At 38.9% G+C, this 20373-nt stretch overlaps 1 protein-coding gene across 1 annotated transcript in view; it reads left to right on the plus strand.

Annotated features, from left to right (window-relative positions):
• Positions 1–474: 474 nt before the first annotated feature.
• il34 (interleukin 34) overlaps positions 475–20373 on the plus strand; it is a 30727-nt gene continuing 10828 nt past the window's right edge. Inside the window, exons 1-7 of the mRNA XM_067503011.1 lie at positions 475–751; positions 6552–6794; positions 12789–12892; positions 13621–13698; positions 13873–13950; positions 15777–15884; positions 17406–17589. Of these exons, the coding sequence (XP_067359112.1) occupies positions 6749–6794; positions 12789–12892; positions 13621–13698; positions 13873–13950; positions 15777–15884; positions 17406–17589 (598 nt within the window). The 5' untranslated portion in view covers positions 475–751; positions 6552–6748. The remainder of the gene's footprint in view (positions 752–6551; positions 6795–12788; positions 12893–13620; positions 13699–13872; positions 13951–15776; positions 15885–17405; positions 17590–20373) is intronic.

Here is a 20373-nt window from a genome sequence, read left to right on the forward strand (position 1 = left end):
CTGCAGTGCTGTATGATAAAGCAGGATTCTCAATGCTCCTCTTAATATTGCATTGCAGGTTAGGATTGTTGGACAAATAAGAAAAAGGTGACGGCAAATTGGATAACAAGTTTATTGATTCCACTGGTGTCTCCAGCTGCCGCAGTTTAAAATAGTCAGTAAAGTAATGGTTTTTGAACCTCTGGACATGACACTTCCTGAATTAAACGTCATGTTTTATCAATTTCATTTACAAGTAGGATAATAATATGATAACATGTACTAATTTTACTGTTATAAAATACTATTTACTTGGCTTGAACGAACAGTTTTCTTTTAGGGGAGGTTCTTTGCTTATGTGGCGCAAATCTAATTTGTGCTATTTCCAGATTAAAGGGGAAATTTCTGGGTTACAAAGAAACGGGGAGGGAGGGGGACTGCAAGCTATGCAGAAAGGCTCCGACCTACCTCCGCTTTTATTTTGAAAGGATGGTGTGTCCGTGAGCCTGTCTGTGCCTTGGTTTAGGCTACGCTGCAAGCAGCTGCAGGCCAGTGTGTTGCGCACTTGGCGGCACACACAGACAGAGAGCTCTGCGGCTGCCTGAATGGACGGAGTCACTAATGGACTTCTTTTGTTGATTGTTATACGCGGTGTTATGACTGGATTCATATCGGACCGGCCTTTCCTCTGATTTACAGAGGGATCATTACAGCGTGCAACTTCTGTGCGGACTTTACGCATCCCGGGTACCGGGGCAACAAAGAACTCAAGGTGAGTGCGAACCGACATGTATGTGTTTGCCTTTATAATAGATTTTCATATATATTTTTTGCCACACCTTATTGTTGGAAACGTGGATGTTGGAGAGTGTTTGTGGTCCTGCGTGGAGCTGTGGCTGCAGCTGGTAGCCTTCAAATTGTCCGGCAGTACTTTCACTTTCGTCAGGTGCGTACTTATTTCTCAGGCGGCTCCTTTATACAGTGACGATGTGGACCTGCTGATGAGGTCTTATGCAAGCTGCCCGGACAGCTGTCATTTATCATGAGCCATAAGCATGTCCTATTGATCCCAGAGACCTTGCGAGTACAGATCCGGATTTCAACACTTGATTAAATGAAGTGTGTGAGTGAAAGTGTGAGAAAAGTTCAGGTTACAGAATTGAGAAGCCGGCGGACAAGACTAGACTGTATAAAGTCACAGAAAACAGTAGAACATGAGGAAGCAGCACATTGCAACGTGTTGTAATGAAATATTTCCCTTTAAAAGAGCAGACAGGGTAATTGTTTCCAAAAATGGACATTGCCTTTGAAGTTTTTGCAGCCACACGCTGTTCACTCCTTTCCAAGTCTCAGTTAAATGGGCATTATTGTGCAGTATGTGCAGACAATTCTGCTTTATTTGACAATTACACAGCCTTTATTGTACTGTGGCATTCAAATGCATTCAGTCAACATTTGTTGTAAGATAACAACTTGTCTTAACCTGAAATTAAACCATTTCACTTCACCAGCTTTCTATAGGCATCTGACCATAACGAGGTATTTGTCAGTGTCTTTTTGGAATAGTGAGCTAAAGGCTGATAGGAATTTTAGAATCAAAGAGATGGTTGACAGAAGGCCAAGGGGAAATAGGAGGGAGTTTTGTTGAGTCACCAGTGCCAGTATGTGCATTCACTTGTGTTTCTATCCAATGACCTCCAAGTCGTTACACATTCACTACCAGGGGACCAGAAAGGACCATGTTGGACTTTCCCTGTTGGTCCTGCTTTAACTCATGCCTTAACTCGTGCCTGTATGTGTGATGGTATTTTGACCCAGTTTAATGACATCACAGCGTGTTGGTTAGTTGGGATCTAGAAATCAAGGTGAAGTTTAGACACGTAATGTTTGTTGATGGATTAGGTCGAGATTAGAGTGAGTAAATAAAGTAGGAAAGCATGGGGAAAATAAATCAGTGTCATACAGGAGAGGGAGGAATTCATATGCTGTAATTTTCAGAGTGCACCCTGTCAGCAGCTTAGAGATACAGCTTTTCTGCATCATTGCCTGTGCAGATGTGAAAAGTTCGATGATGGAGCAAACCTGTTGTAACCTGTGTTTTTTTTTTTTTGTGTACTGGGCATCAACTGGTAAACAGCATTTGACTGAATTCTTTGCCCTAAATTGTTATGTGTTTAATTTTGATCAGTTTCAAGAGAGCTGTGTCAATATAACAAATCAATTCATGTCAAATATCTACAAACTCTTTATCTGATGTTTATCTGACATGAATGGCTTACAGAGCTTCATAGTCAGCTCTAGTAACAGTGGGGAGCAGTATTATTGTTGCAGTGCACTCTAAAAAACTAATGTATTGGCTAAAAAATAACCCCCCCAACAATTTGCATCAAGCTTGTTGAGTTATGACAATGTCTGGTAAAATTAAGTGGAAGAAACAAACTACATTCTGCTACAAATACATGCATTTTTATTTACCATCCACTTAATTACTGTTATTATAAACAAATATTTTAAATTTGACTACTCATAAATATTACGTGGCAAATGAAAAGCCCTCTTCTAGTTTAGTAAATTTTTCATAGGGCACCTTTATCCAGCTGTTCACTAGAACAATTGGTTATAAGAACGCAATTATAGAATTACTTTGTAAAGCAAATTATTCTCACCTTGAAATTTTTTTCCCCTCTCTTTGCCATGTACAGCAAGTCCTGTAACACACAGTCTCTACTTATTTTGTGTGAAGTGGATGGAGGAAGGGTCCTAAAATCCTGAACTCAGGGCAGAACAAAATTGAATGAATGAACAAAGTCCATTTTATTAAGTTACCACAACCTAAAGTTTATTTTACATCGTAAATGCATAAATGTGAGTGTAAATGACACGCAAAAAAAGTTGCTGCAATTACCAATATTTTTCAAATTAAAATGTAAATTTAAATTAGTAAATTCCTATTTTTATCTTGGAAACACATATTTAATTAAGTTGTGGATACAGGTCCCCCAAATTACTTTTTACAGTGTGTTACAGTCTGTGATAACACACTAGTAAGAATTTGGCAAATCCTCACAATCTGGTAAAAAAAACAAACCCACATTTATTTCATTTTTCATACAACTCTATCCTCTTAGAACCAGGCATCCACATGCGTGTACATCACATTTTGGGTTATATTTCCATAGTAGTTAATTCTACTTAACTGAGACCTCTTGGCCACGCATATGGACACTTAAACAAATTAGAGCTTGGGTCTTAAGCTTGGGAGAGGTGATCTATGAACAGACCACCTCTCCTGCTGCCCCATAAATGCCAAATGTTACTTTCTGTATTGACGTCAATTCATTGCTAGTTGTTTGTGTGGTTAATCTTTATGCACAGGAATTAAACAACAAAAACTTTGTGAATGTTTGACTTGATCTTGCTGCCTGCATGTGATCACAAATGTTCCCTTGTTGCAGATTCAATTTGGTTTCGCCCATCTCTGCAACAGGGTGTAATTACAACCTACACACTCTTCTGTCCATTTTTGCAGACATTTCGGTTTGGGTATTTGTCAATGTCTGCAGCAACAGGTTGGCATCCTGCCACAGCAGCTTCACCGCTTGTGGCACTTACATCCCGTCAGGAAGTCATAGAGATATAGTCAGCTGGCTATACTCACTGAGGGGCCAACTACAGATGTGGAGCGCTGGAATGAATTTGGCAAACGCCAGTGAATAGTGAGGGGGAGACGAAAAAGTTAGGGAGGGAAGAGAGAGAGAAAACAGGGGCGGAAGAGATGACTCAGTTCAAACAGTTTATTTTCTGCTAAGATAAATCTTAAGTAAACCTTTAAGCATGTTTAATTGATTTAGTCTTTTAACTGATTCATGAGAAATATTATTAAAGCATGTTATGTTATGTTGGAACATATTGTATTGTTTAAGTGAGTATGACAAATATATGACATTCATCTGTGATTATACGGCTTATTTCCTGTGCTTTACACCAAAACATCACTAGCATTCCTGAGCTTTGCCAAAGATTACTAAAGATTAGACCTTTTATTGACAAGACACAGAAAGCTGGGAGTGCTGTGCTGCTTGGATAGTCTACCTCTGCTTTTCCTGAGGTGTCTAACAAATGTAAGAAACATCTCTAAATATAAAGTGCAATCTAGTACAGCCAAAAGACTCAAATACTTTCATTCAACAGCTGTCATGAATTTAATGAACTTGGTTGTTTGTGTAATCTGTTTTATGCCGCTTGCTGAGAAGTCGCTTTGAGAACTAGAGCTAATAAAATTTGCTTCAAATTCGTTCGAAGCTGTGACATTTTCTGTGTGCCTGATGTGAGAAGGTAAAGAAATTGTGTCTGTTCTTTATATGTCAAGGGAGGTGGCATGAGGGTAAGATGTGTCAGTGATTCCTGGTGGTTAAGTCCATGTTTGATGTGAAGAGTATTTTTAGAATCAACTACAAATTCATACGCTGTATACATTAAGGAGCTAACTTTCTTCATGAACTCATCTTAATCTGATAAATGCTGCAGCTGAGCCACTTTAATGTTCATGTATTTTTTTGGCAAAAACAGTAATGTTCCTGTACCAAGTATTTAAAATCCTGCCTTTAGCTTTATTGTTTTATATTTTTGTACAACGTTAAATAAAATTGGCATAATGTGTCAGTCTTAACTATTGGATGGATCATCAAATTTAGATGTTTGCAGAACCCAGAGGATGAACTTTACTGACTTTTTAATCCAGTCTCACTGGCAGGTCAGATTTTTTAACTTATCCAATCTACACAAAAATTTGGACTCATATTCATATCTCCCTCAGGGGATATCTAATAACTTTGGATGTCCCCTGAACAAATGTTAAGTCTGTTCAACAAAAAATAACATATCAAAGAAAAACCTATTTTATACAACCAGTTGCAAGTGTTGTAAAAAGAAATGACTTAAAGCACAATATTTATTAGTGTCTTTGACCACATTTACAGCCCTGAGTCATTGGAGTTTGATGCGATGAAACTGTGCACATCTATGCTCAGCATTGTTTCCTTGTTGTCCTTCGGAAAAAAATGCTCATTCTCAAGCTGCTTTGGGACTGTGAGTAAATACCATTTTTGAAAATCCAAGCACATATGCTGAATTTCCTTGAGGTCTGGTCTCAGACTTTGCACTCTAGAGCATTAACACTGTTAAAAGGTTGTGTGTATAACTTTAGCTTCATCTTTGTCGCTTTTCTTTTGCTGCTGACCAAATCCCCTCCCATTTGTCAGTGTATTGTATTAAGAGCCAGAGCTGTAATTGAGCTGAAACTAAATTGAAAGTTGGTGGCCATTACTCATTGTAAATACTGATTACACTGTTGGCCATTTCTCATTCAAATCAGTTTTGTGTCAAGTGGCCATGCTTCGTGTGTGTCTGAGTTATAACAAAACACGTAATAGAGCAAGGCAGTGAAATCTTTTTAGGAGCACTGTAATTCATTGCCGGTGTTGTAATTCAAAACATCCCACAAACAAATACACTGTGTGTCAACATAATTACATTATTTTGGTGTTTAGCAGCAGCAGATGTCAGCTATAAAACAAAGGCTGTTGGTCACTTCATCCAAAAACAGATGGAGAAACTCAGTGATTTTGGAATTACAGTCATGATACTGTTGCTGGTATTATATGTCTAACAGAAGGGAACAGTGCATCCTAGTTTTCTGTCAATAAAAAGGACCAGCCATTGCATTCATTTCTTGAACTTGTTAGGTTTCATTTTCAGTAAAAGGCAATGGAGTTTTTCAGGATTGCTATGAGTCAAGCTGTTGATTGCGCAACGTTCCTTTTGCTCTCTGTTATTATTATTATTATTTTTATTTATGGTGCATTGCATGTTGCTAAATTCTGATCTGTAGTACAGATACAACATTAGTTGGAGGGATGATTATTTATTTTTAAACTTAAAACCTTTCCCTGTTCTTTCAGAAATCATTCATTAAAGGAAGATTTCTTTGTTTGATTTTGCTGAGATGTGCGTTTCTTTATTCGCCGTTTGATTTATAGTGAATCATGCATTCAAGTCGTTAACTTAGTAATCAGACTAAAAACAAACTAGGGTTTGATTGATAAAAGTAAGAAACAATACTGACTGTTTGCTGCTAACAGATTATTCACCATAGTCCTTTAAAGATAGATAGATAGATAGATAAATAGATAGATATAGATAAGTTAGGATTCCACCTGCATTCATGAATGTATGTCTCTACAAAACGCCATGGAAATCCACTCTAATAAATGTTTACTTATACTGTATCTGTCCAGACAGAAAGTGTGGGCTGACTGATCAAATGACTAACGTTACCATCCCTAGAGCCAACCTCTCAGCATGGCTAAAAATTTTGCATTTTGCCATCTATATTTTAGGTAACATGTATTTTGTCAACTAAATAAGTGAATCATTGGATCATTTTAATTTGATGTTTGTACCCAGCCTTGATATGTAACAGAGCTGACAGTTCTTGTCTCTATCTGTGTGATTGCATGCTTTTGTGTTTTTTTTTTTGTGTCTCCCTAACTGATTTTATCTCTTGTTTTCAGACTTTCTGCAGCAGAGAGCAACAGAAGAACAAGAGCAATAAGGACCAAGATCTGTTGCTTCAGAAATGCTCAGTACAAAGAAGACCTGTTGCTGAACACGTTCACTGAAGAGGTGCAGACACCAGCGTTGAAGCATTGTGTGTGTGTGTGTTTTTTTGTTTGTGCACACACGGTGCTGACGACCTAAACCTTACAGCATGGTTCAACTCTCCACCTCAGCCTGCCTCCTGGGAGCCCTTTTGGGTAAGAGACGTGCGTGTGTGTGCGCCCACTGGGTCATGCTTCTATTTTTAGTCCTGAGCTAGTATATGTGGGTTGACTGTGTATATGTGCAGATTGTGATATGATGATTGTGTGATATAAAAAATGGGTGCTTTTCTCTGCCTTATTTTAAATTTTTTATCAAGGCCATGCTTGTTGTAATTGTAGCCAAACTTGTGCAGAAGTGAACGCTGCAGTTTAGGAGTCAAGTATGACCATCTAGTCATATTTTGTGCTATTTTGGTAACTTCAGTCAGTAAGGCTGTAACCAGCTAGCTTTGGATAGAATCACCCAAACTTCACTATTGTTCACATTTCAAGCATTAGTCAACCAGTGCACGTAATCAGTTTAAAATTACAGTCTATACAAAGAAAGACAATTTTGTCTTTACCAGCAAATGTGCTAATTATATTAGCTTGGTTTCATATTAGATGGCTTTGAAATGTCTTGTTTTATCTTACTTACAGAATTACAACAGTTAATTGCAACCCAAGACAAAACAAACCATGTCAGTTATCTGGTATAATGACAATAAAGTAGCCATTATTCTCACCATTTACGAGCCTTCTTTGAAAATTCATTTTTGTAAATATGCTTTGCCTATTTTTGAAGCTGTGAAAGTCAATCCACTGACATTTGCTGTGTCTGCTGTCCTAGATGATACTGCTTCCTTTAGAGCAGCGGTCTTCCACCCCACTTTGATACCTTTAGTATTTATTTCCAACTCAGGCAGTTATTTGTATCAATCAAAGGGCAATTTCTTTATTGATGTAAAATATATTTTGTAAATTTCCATGGGGAAGTTAGTTGGAATTAGTTGGACAGCTGCACTCATATGGTGGAGCTTCTACAGGTTTTTACAGGGTTTCAGCAGCTGTGCAGTGACCAGAGTTATTTAATGGACTCAAACAGAGCGACCAACATTCTCAAGTGTGAGTGTTGCCAATACTGTGATAATAAAGGAGCCCAATAGTTCAGGTTCGGCAGGGTGCCAGCTGGAGGCAGAGCTCAGCTGCAGTGGTTTCTGACCCAGTTTAACCCCCCATAAACTCTGGACATGGAAATGGCCAACTGAAGCATTAATAGAGATTTTTGGGTTCCTCCCACAGTCTAAAGCTGTGAATGTCAGGTGATGGCGAAACGTCCGTATTTGTGTCTTATCACTGTGACACACTGATGGTCTGTCCAAAGTTTCCCTGCCTCTTTGTTAATGCAGGCTATGAAAGGATCCAGCTGCACAGAAACCCGTAGTGGATTCTAAGTGAAAGTGGGAAACTGGGGGAATTTAAGTAAATGTTGTGATGTCAGATTGTTGTAGAGAGACACTCTTAGACTGTGTGTTGTAGCATTGTAGAGTTATTAATGTTTGGTTCAACAAGTCAATTCAGCTGTACAGAATGACTTGTACATTCAGAATGACTTGGAACATGTAATCTGTTAGACATTATCTACTGGGAAAAATGGTTTTTGTAAGCCACATGGTAAAATTTGAGCACTTTAGTGTAAATTAGAAGCTACTCAAGAAAAATAAAATTTTGTTTAAAATAATTTCACATTTTGCATATTGGGCACATTTAAAGAAAATAAAGGTTTAGAACTATGCTCATATGATGCATATTGGACACTCAATATGCCACTGCAAGCAAAAGTGTGTTTTTGTTGTCATGTTGTTTTTGTACAGTATATTGTTTGTATTGTTTTTCTGTGTCACCTTCCTGAAAGTAATTACATGCAGAAAAATGCCTAATGCCACATTTATCATGTGCTGGGGTTACATTATGTGTTATGAGAAGACCAAAAAGGTTAAACCATGTGGCACAGTATGTTTGTTCAGTATAAATGTTTACACTCCAAAGCCACATGTATGGAAACTGTATTCTTAAGGATTGTTAAGCACATTACAGCAATTAAAATATTGTTAACCCACTTCCTTTCGTTTTTGTGGGTTTTTTTATGTTAGAATTTTTAAAAAAAGGTCTTTTACTCTTATCCTTGACTCAAGTCCCATGAAGCTCACCAAACAGTAAGTCAACTGACTGTTTCTGGAAATCTGGAGAGAATGTGAGGAATGTAGAAACTGATGACACATCAGTGGATGATGCTGTTTATGAGCTGTTTTTCTCCAAGTACACAAAGCTTACTGGGACAGTTAGCATATTCTCTCTTCTTTTTAAACGTTTTGCACTGTAATGTTTATTCACTGTGACAACTTGGAATGACGGGAGGATTATTTTAAATCCTCTCCAGCATGTATTTGTTCAATTCAGTAATTGAGCTAATACAGACAGCTTTTCTTTTTGAGGATATCTTTGGAATTGAAACTCTACAGCTCTGCTAATACACTTGCTTTTGTGGCTGGTTGTCAAAATACCTTCTGTCACTAACTGCGTTGTGTAGTAATATTAGTGCTGATTTCAGGGGCTTTACCTGGATTATTCATGGTTGCTAATAATTTAGCATGACAAAATATTAAAGGGAAATCAACCATAAAAACATGTTTCATCCTTTCACTCAGCCCTAATCTGGATCTGTAAGTGTGCTGTAGAGTCTCAGAATGTGTGGCAAAAGTCACTTGAGTGAGTCAAGAAGTGCCAGAAAGCTGGGCTGCTGAAACAGACCATGAACTACAGTCCGGTGGGTTGCGGTCAGAGGGCACAAACTACCACTGTCACCACAGCCTACAGAGCTGCACACATATCCTCCTGAGTAAGGGAAAGCACAAGACGATAGCCAGGTCTAAAGCTATTTTTAAATGGAACTTTACAGACACAGAAAACTGCTGAGGTCGTGTTTGTTGTTTGGTCTCTGAATGTGCAAATGTTTCCACTTTGTGACTTCAGAGAAAAGTTGTAAAAGAATTGTTCATCTTAGGCTACTGACAGGGGTTGACGAGGTTTCAGACATGTGAAACTGGAGATGCAAATGGACTTAGGGGAGTTTTTGACAGTCTTTAGATATAACATTTTTACATGTGGTACAAGGTGATACAGGTTGGTTCTAAGGAAGGAGATACGCATCCACTACTTTGGTAATAAAACTAAAATAACAAGTGCAGGCAGACATTATTGGTATATTAGTTGTAAACATAATGCTGCATTTTATTGTATGTAGGGAGAATTACAAAGAGTTGTAAAGTGTTTTATTTTATCTGGTAATTCTTCACATTCAACTCTTATGCAACCTGGACTTAAACTTTTCTGTAACTCAAACAACACACCCTCACCACCCTGTTCTGTTTTTTCATCTGAATTCCTGCATAGTCTTGTCCTGTAATAAATGACAGACTTTCCATGAGTAGAAGTTATTCTGGTCCAGAAAGCAAGCCAAACGAGTGGTACTGCATGAGGTACATTAGCCAGCTTGGTGATAGTCATTACAGTTAATGGAGGCCAATAACTGCAGGCTACCACTCACTATCTTATTGTTAGTGCTGTGTTTCTATGGGCAACACTATGAAAAACCTGTTTGACAATTGAATCAAACATTCTTTGAAAAGGTTTCACTGAATCGAGTCCAACACTGACAAAAAAATGCAAATAATCCTTGGTTTTTACACTACAAACAAATCCATTCAGTTTCACACACAAACACACACACATGCACACACAACAGGCATCAGTATTTGTACAAGCATGTACTGACATGCAGGTTCAGATACAGAAACACATTTTATGACACATCCAAACTCTGAATCCCTTACCTGCTGCAGTTCAGTTTACTGCTACAGTAACTAAACTACAAACTGACACAGTGTGCCAGTAAATTTTGTTCCACTGCTCAGTCAAAGAATAATTTTCCTTTCAACTGTAATTTACTATGACTAATAACTTTAAATACTCATACTGCTCAGCGCACACACACACACACACACACACACACACACACACACACACACACACACACACACACACACACACACACACCACACACAAACACGTGTCTTCCTCAGGTGTGAGGATGTGAATTCCTTATATTCCCTAAATTACAATCCCTACATTTCCTAGACCTTCCTAGACAAAATTCCAAATCCTAAAACTAAGTCTTAACCTACATACAGCTTTGACAAAATCGTTTATTGAGAAAAATTGTTTCCTGGTACCCTGGAAACACAACGAAAATACTTTTTTCTAACCCTATAGTTAATTAAAAAGCTCCCTTAATGGCTTTTTGGCACCTTCGGAGACACAGAGGAGCATCTAACTCCCACACACCCCATATTATCTTTCACCTTTCTAGTTATCCCGAGATAAGATTTACTGTTCAGTCTGTAACTTATTTAAGTTCTCCTCCCCAGGTGACACACAATCACCAGCAACATACCAGCATCAACTTGTCCATGTCAGTTTTTTCCTTTCACCTTTTTTCTTCTTTACATGCTGACTTCCACCATCACAATTTGTATGTAAGTGTTCATATGACCATAAACACCTTTCACACCAATGTAGCTTGAAGGTTGCAAGTGTATTAATATTATGCTTATGTACATGCAAAGATGACTTGGAGATGGGGTGAGAGAGGGGTGGGGGTGAGGGGTGTTTGTTGGTTCACTTGTATAAGCCGTGATTGACCAAATGTGTGTGTTACCAAAAAAATACACACAGTGTTGGTTATTTGTTGAACATGACAATAGTTTAACTTTTGGTTAAATGAAAAAATAATGTTCACAGTGTGGTAGCTTGAATATCTACTCTAGAGCTCAGGGTAAGTCACTCTTCTCTAGTTGTACTCAAGGTTTCATAGTAACTTGTCTTGTCAGAAGGCACGAACTTCCTGGAAGAAGTGATGCTATCACCTATAAAGCATGATGCACTGCATTTAATGGGCTTTTGTGCCAAAGTTGCAACAGGATCCTCAGAATTTAATTAACCATTTTCATAAAAAACAAAGCTAAGAAAAGACTGTGGCAAGTACGCAGTGGAGAGGTTAGCTGCATTTCCATCAGTTCATGTTTCTGCTCACTGATAACATTATATTTTTTACAAAATAAAAGCACTCCAACAACACTATGTGAATTTTCATCAAGGGGAGAATCATTGAATCAGTGTAACCACCTTCTAATATAGAATAAATAAATGTGATAAATGTAATATTGCCAAATTGCCATACAGGCATCTTACTGAGCTTTAATAAACCATACTATTTGTGGCTATTTTTATATCACTCCTGATCCTGGAACCACTGCTAGGACTTTTTAGTTGTAGTTAACATTATACTCTTTATAGGAGATTAGATAACACTTTATTGATCCCCAAGAGGAAAATGTGCACCAAAGTCGTAGTGTGAGCAGCATGTTAGCAGAGCAGCAGCAGCAACTCTGGTACTCTGGTCTAGTCACTGAGTCGCCTGCAGTTTTAAATGTACCCATAGTCCAATGCCCAGTCACTATGTGTTACATGTGTTACATGTGTACATTTTAGAAAAACAGAGTTAAAATATGTTTTGGGTCCTATTTACCGGCATGTAGCTTGAGTAACATTTCACTAGCTATGTAGACAGCCTCCACTGATTAAAATAGAAGCATAACTGTTTATCAGGTGTGCATGAAATGGAATGAAAAAAAAAACAAATGTGTAAGATCTCTGTGACACCACAACAATACTCATTAATATATTGTGAGTTATGTTTTTTTTTATCCTTTTGGCTTACCCAGTGAGTTCAGGGTCGCTACAGTGAATCATTGTTTGCATGTTGATTTGGCACAGTCTTTATGCCAGATGCCCTTCCTGACACAACCCTCCCCAATTTCTACCAGGCTTGGACTGGCACTGCACAGCTGGGGAGGGGACAGAGCTTTTAGGGGTCCAGTGTTTTGCCCAGAGACACTTTGACATATAGCTAGGACTGGGGATTAAGCCACTGACCCTGTGGTCTCTGGACGACTGCCTTACCAACTGAGCTACAGGCCCCCCAATAATTGTGAGTTATCTGTGTGAGGTTAATCATATGCTCTGTTGTTCCTCTCTCCGTTTCTGAAGGCCTGTCTCTGTTAGCTCCTGTACTAATGGCCCTGACGCCAGCCAGCATGTGCACACCCTTGAGGACACTCAGTGACAGCCTCAGCCACCGGCGACGGTACATGGTGAGAGGCTTGTTTGCATTTTGTCTATGAAGCAGAAGAAAGTTGTTTGTAGTCTTAATGTAGCCCAGCATGGGAAGTCAGAGCAGTGGGAGTGAATGAGCAGGACATCCCCAACCCTCAACAACAAACAGGAAATTATTGTTTATTAATATAGATGTATAGCATACACTTCCATTAGGTCAGGTCTTTGAGATACGTTTCAAAAAGCTCCATATTTAGGACAAGCTACCCATAATGCAATTTAGTGCCTTGAAAAACACATGGGTTGATAACATCTACAATATGTGAAGGAATTAAATAAACACTTACTACAGACTAAATAGTCCATACTTAAATTGCACTTTAATTACTTTATCGGTACCCAAAGAACTTTGCAATGTTTCTTCTCATTTACACACACACACAAACACACACACAGTGATGATGACAGCTGCCGTGCAAGGGGTCGATCCTGACACTTTGATATATGGACAGGAGGTGCTAGCAATCATACCGACTTCGATCTTTTAGCCTCCCCAAAACAAATGACTTGTGCATCTGAAAATGTTTATCTCACTACAGCACCACATGGGGAAATGACTTGCAGCATTTTTTAACATTTAAGATTAGTGTGATGTTGAAAGATATTGTATCTAATTTCTACAGCTCTAAAATTAAAATGTAACATCTAGTTTGACACATGAAATAAATTTTCCTAATTTATCCCCTCTGTATTTTTCTTTGCACAGAAGCACAACTTTCCCATAAATTACACCATCAAGGTTCATCAAAAGGAACTCTTTAAACTGAAAAACATCAGCAGAATGGTAAAAAATTTACACTTTACATTTTTAGAGTAATGCTTGATTTATCTAGTCCTTTAAGAATTGCAGTTTAGACGCTGTATATACAGTGCTGCACTGTAATATAAGTTTCTGTGTCTACAATTAAATATTTGTAATGCTTTGCTTCCTCTCTATTCTACCTTCTCTTCTCATCAGAAGTTGCGGGTGGAGGGGTTGGAAGACTTTATTCTCCAGAGATTGTGGTTCCAGGTCAACCAAGGCGTGTTAAAAAAGGTAGGAATATATAGCTCATTTATATAAAAATGAGATTCATCAAATCTTTTCCAAAAAGTTCATTCATAATAAAAAATAATTAAATGCTGCTATTAGCTGAGCTAGTGTCAGGATTACAAGACAGTCCAAACTATCCTTGAATGAAATCTGACACAGTCACAGAGAAACACACTGTATATTCATTTGGGTCTTAAATGCCTTGATGGATGCTTCTGCACAAAAGGTGACATACTGACATTTGCCCTGTCGAGTTATTAGATCCTGCTACTTCGAGCAAATTTATGGAGCTGATATTGTGCGTGTCATTGGGAGCCATTTCTGTAGATAAAACATCTGTTAACATTCGAAAATGAAAGTGGATGTTAGATTACAGTATACCTGATTTTAGAAAACAAAAAAATAGTAGTTAAAGCATATTTGCAGTATCTTCACTATCTACCTTTGGTTAATTAAAAAATTCTCAAATGTATCCTGTATACAGAATAGTGAAACTGCACTCATTAGTGGCTGGCCTGTTGTTATTTGACCCCTGAGAGAGCTGTAAGCAGAGCTAACCTGAAACTGTTGGAGCAGACAGGTTGGGAAGGTGGGGTCCTGCAGTCTGTTGATCCCAAAACCTCAAGGCTTGAACTGCTGTAATCCGTAGATTTAAGTGATTGCACCAACCAAACTGACTTTGTTTAATGTTGATTTCTTTAATGTTTGTTGCTCTGTTGAATTTTCTCTGCCTCCTCTTCCAAACACCCACTCTTTTCCTTTTTCAGCACTTACGGTAAATGTTCATTCACACGTCAGCAACTGCAAAGACATACACATGTGAAAAAGTTCAACACCCTTAAACCACACTGAATACACAATTAATATACGTGAATTGCACAAGTCCTCAGTCTGCTGCATCACAACAGTCAAGCTGTAAGTTTAAAAGATTCACTGACCACAAATAATCATTACAAAAGAGCATTTCATCACATTCATTGTTGGATTGACCTGGAAATCCAGAAGTTTCAAAAACAAATTTAATTTATTCTTTCCCATATATTTGTTTTATATATGAACATTTTGAAAAGAAGCTTTACAGAAGATCCATCTTTCATTTGACTGACAAGGACTTAGTTACATAACTATATTAGTCTGCAGTGGGAAGCAATGCATATCTTTCCCCTACTGGGCTTTGCAAAATGAAAGTGTGTCCCTGAATGCTTTTGATTTTAGGATGTTTTCCTTTGTGTCTGATAGCCTGGCTGTTTCCCTGCCTTGAGGGGAAACAGCTCATATGAGACTGTTGGGGGCGTTAGTGGCTCCAGCTGGTAGGGCCTCCTGTACCTTCGTCCATCAGTTCAGCTTTAATATAATAGGTTAAACGAGGAGGGAACAATTTCAACTAATAACAGTTCAAAACAACAAATAAAACATCCTCCATGTCGCATAAGTGGTTAATTGCACGTCAGACCTTCCACCTCTCATGTTTGAGGTCAGTACTGATCCTTGAATTTCTTCCCACAAACACACCCTAAAAACTGAAATAAAACTTTGACAATGACAATTACAGACAAGTAGACACTTGACTGTGTGCGTGTAGTGAAAAAAAAAGTCTCTTTCAGTAATGGTGTTTATATCAGTAACCATAATCACATTACTAATGAAATTTAAGGTAGCTGTTGCTCATTTAGTTGAGCACAATTAACTTCCAAGTGGCAGCACCTTGAATATACCAGTTGTAATCAACAATTTTACCATAGACATGAATAAATGATGCATGTACAGTGAATTTCAGTCCTTGTATTTAATCGATCGAAGTCTTTAATGTTGACAAATTATAATTTTAGATCCTCCGAGTTATGCCAGAGAGACATCCTTCAAGACCATACACCACTGAGTTGGAAAAACGCTTCAGAGATGTTGAGGGAGTGTTTGTACAGTCACACCATGCTGAGGTAAGAGAGCTCATGTATCTGCATCACAGTAGTATTCAGTTCTACTTCAGGGTATTTAGCAATTAAAATTCTCCCAGGCTGCAGGGTCACAGGTAATTTGGCATGTCACACTGAGTCGATCTATGGATACCTAGCAGGTATTTTTCGAAAGGAAACGGGGTTAGGACCCCTGCCCTGTAAAAAGCTGATACTGGAAAATCAACAGATCTTGTTGTGGAAGAGAAAGCTCTTCATATAGATGACTTATGGTGTCATGTGGTGAAAACCAGGAATCCTTGAAGCTTCAGAAATGACCACCCCACTTTCAACCAGGAACAACATGACCTTAGGAATGTAGAACGATAAAGACCATGTTCCAGGCAAGAAAAACTATTTAAATAAGAAATTAAAAACTGCAACCTTGCACTACTCAGAATAAGTGAGACAAAGTGGAAACAAGCAGAACATAAAAGACTGATTAATGGAGTGTCACACTGAGTGTATTTAATTTTATAATTAAAAGGGGAGGTTTTCAAGGTGAAAGAGGGTTTATTCACAAAAAAGGCAAACAACTGTAAATCACCCCATGAGGAGGGCAGGAAAACACACGTAGTAATAACTAAACAAAGTAAAACAGAACATGAACTCAAACACACTCAGAGTGGGAAAATTAACTAAATTATAACTGTGCCTGGGAAGCAAAGGAACTAACTAAGTAACTAAGGGGAAGCAAACGGAAAAACAAACTAAGCATAAAATGCCGACTGACAGAAGGGGACAAATAAATAACCAAGCAAGCAGGGATTACAAAGAACAAAACCAAAACACTTAAACAGAATGAAGCAAACAGGAAACCAAACCTCAGACCAAAATGTAAGGGGAGATAGTGCAAACTTGGGGATCAGGCTGAGCACTGGGGAAGAACATTTTCAATTTTGGGTGTAGTGTCAAAAAACAATGAAAGGGAAGAATATTTACTAAAGCCTAATATTTTGTATGGGTTTCAGGAAGAAACAATTACCCTTATTACCCCAATTACCGTTGAAGGTTGTCATCGTCAGACAATCACTAGAGTGGATTATGTCAACTTTGTCGATTATGAAAAAGTCTTTGAACAAGGCACTGTGTGACAGACAGTATGATACTTTAATCCATAACCAGTTTCTTTTTTTTTTGATGGAGGATGGCAGCAGTATGTGTATTCTCTCTTTGTGTTGGTACAGATTATTTTAGGAGACAAGTTGAGTTGATGGGTATGCTTCAGTGAGGTTAGTTACACTTTGTCCTCCCAGCTTTGGCTTCTGCAGACAATTCTTTGCACTGATCTGAATCTCCAACTCACCTCCAGGGGCACATTCAGGCCAAATGTTAATAACTTAAGATAATAACTGCAGTAAGTTCTAAATCCTAATATGCAAGAGTTAATTTGATGATATTTTGAAACTTACCAACTACAAAATCAGGATCTGTTTAAGATAAACAACTCCACTTCAGTGGAGTTGGCTTCTAAATATTTATGTGTCCATTTTCTTCTGTGTTCAGGTTTTCCAGCAGGAGCCTCCAGAGACAATTCAAGACATTTGGGATCGTTTAACAGAGGAACCTGACAGGGTGCCAGACTCCAGCTGGCGATTTGCTTCTCCAAAATCCCTTCTGGACAACTTGTACCGCACCATGTACTGCCTCTTCAGCGAGTGCTTTCCAAGCAAGGAAGCACAGCAGGACTGTGAGTATAACAGGGGAAGTGTGACTTCTGGTACAGTAAAATGTAGTATAAATGTCCTAGACAGGACAGTATTTTAGGAGTTTTAATATCACAGGGTCCATCAACAACTTGTAGCTCAGTTGGTAAGGCAGTCATCCAGGGACCACAGGGTCAGTGGTTCAACTACCAGTCCCTTTTGGCTATGTGTCAAAGTGTCTTTCGCAAGATACTGAAACCTATGTTTCTCCCTGTGGGTCAAGTGAGCACCTGGCATGGCAGCTGCCGCCTTCAATGTGTGTGTGAATGAGAAGCAACGTTATAATTCGCTTTGGATAAAAGCGCTATATATACAGACCTTTTACCATTTTGAATCAACTAGTGGCCAAGACTCTGAAGCCATGATCTGCCTCATGAAGGGTTAAAAATATAGTGAACATCCATTTTTTTATGTGCACATTGGCCCATCAAATTTAAGATTTTGAAAGAAGAGAACTCAGTTGACAGTCAGGGTGGCAGACATTCATTTCCTTTTTTTCTTAGTGTAGCACACTTGACGAAACACGCAGACAGGATCTTGTGGTTTCTCTCTCTTTACTGCAAAATTACAGACAAACAGTACACTGTTGTTAACATCGTTCTGTCTCGTGTCTCGTCTCAGCGCACAGTGTGTCGGCGCTGCCTGTACACACCCGACCTGAGCATATTTAACACATATTCGTAACAATTATAATAAATGTTTGGCACCAATAATGAAACAGTACTACTACAACTTCAGTCCTTATACCTGACATCTTTACAATTACATGTAATGCAATTTAGATGTTTTTCATTCAAATGTACCGTACAGGGTCCTAATCCCAATGGCCGAGTTAGCTTAACTGCTACCTTGTCATTGCTAACATCTAACTCGTGCCAACGCACACTGAGTGGAAGCAAACGGCCAACTTTCCCACTTTACTCATAACCCTCTGCTTTATATGAAACTTTAATCCTCTATTCAATATCTCGTCAGCTTACCTGCAAAATTACAGACAAACAGTACACTGTTGTTAACATCGTTCTGTCTCGTGTCTCGTCTCAGCGCACAGTGTGTCGGCGCTGCCTGTACACTCCCGACAGAAACGCTCGCTAAAGGGCGTCTCCCTCTTGTGGCGAATATCGGTATCAACACTTATAAAAGCTCAATGTTGTCTGTGTGCAGCAGACTGAAGTGCAGATGTCTCAAAATAAGGTAAACTAGCAAATCAAATGTGCCAAAAGAACAGTGTAGAATATGAACTAAGATAAAATGGGGTTAAATAACAATATATGTGTTTGGGCTCTAACCTGTTTGAATTCACTGCCCTCACACTCTCCCCTCCAAAAATAATGGCATCCTGACATTATGCAATCACCAGTTCATGTAATTAAATCATCAGTACACTTGTTATGCACAGCATATAGATAGGTTAGTCCCAGTAGGAGTCAGAGTTCACAGCGTTCCTGCAAATGCAATGCTGCTCCCAGCCAATCATATGACACATATCTCCTGTTAATGCCATATGTCTGCAGTAGGTGTTAATGTGCACGATAACACTCCACTGCCCCTTCCGCCATGTACACGGGTATCTGCATTACTTCTGAGTAAGGACTTTTAACCTAGTAATAACCTTCCTACAAAAGAATGTCGTACACAAGTTATGATAGGTGACTGCGCTGACATTTTCAACGACAACATTTATATAGTCTTATTATTTAATCTTCTCAAAACTTTCTTACATTCTTGCTTAGCTGTAGCTGGAGTACTTCTTATGAACTGTGAAAAATGTCAACATTTCTCTTTCCAACATTCCAATTGTCTTATTTTCTGACTAGGTCTATTACTTATTACTGAGACATGCTAGGCTCACCTAACCTATGATAAGTCAGAATAACTTTTGCTTTTCTCCTTCTCAAAGGATATCTTTTCTGTCTGACCGGTGATAGGTCAGTGTCTTCTTGGCTACTGGGTGCACATTCAGAGGACTCATTGTCACACTCCATGTTCAGCGTCTCACTGTTCTCATCCGCTGTTCTGTTTTCCTCTTCCTCTGGTGGTTGTTCCCTACTGTCCTCGGGAGTCAAATCCTCTGTTGCTACTACTGTGGTGTGTGGATAGAACTCAGGTGCTTCTGCTCTCAAATAACCTTTGACCCCTTCGTCACTTCTTGCTTGTGTTCTGACGATGGCTCTCCAGTCATCCTCCTCATCAGAGCTCTTTTCCTGTTCCCTATGTCTCTGTTTGTTGACTTTCACTCTTTCACTCACTTTTCTCAGTTCACCAGGTGACTTCACTTCTTCAACTGGGAGAAAGTCACATGGTAGCAGAAGGTTCCGGTGAATGACCCTAGTGCGTCCCTTCCCATTTTCAGGCTTAAGCTCATACACTGGGCTATCCTGGTGTTTCCTCTGTATTACGACATACACTTGATCTTCCCAGAATGACCTGAGTTTTCCCGGACCGCCCTTCTCGTTTAAATTTCTGATCAACACCCTGCACCCAGGATACAACTCTGCACCATAGGCCTTTTTGTCATAGAGGACTTTTCTTCTTACTCCCTCTTTGCAGGCGGTGTTCGATGCTAGCTGGTAGGCTTCTGTCATTCTTGCCCTCCATTTCTCTGCATAGTCTGTATGAGATGAGCTTTGATCTTCTGCAGCAAGCCCAAACATGAGATCAATAGGGAGCCGGGGGTTACGGCCAAACAAGAGGAAATAAGGTGCATACCCTGTGGCCTCGCTGCGTGTGCAATTGTAAGCGTGGACCAATTTTGTCAGCGATGCCTT

Source organism: Channa argus, chromosome 4 (assembly GCF_033026475.1).
Source record: "Channa argus isolate prfri chromosome 4, Channa argus male v1.0, whole genome shotgun sequence".
Classification (NCBI taxonomy): Eukaryota; Metazoa; Chordata; class Actinopteri; order Anabantiformes; family Channidae; genus Channa; species Channa argus.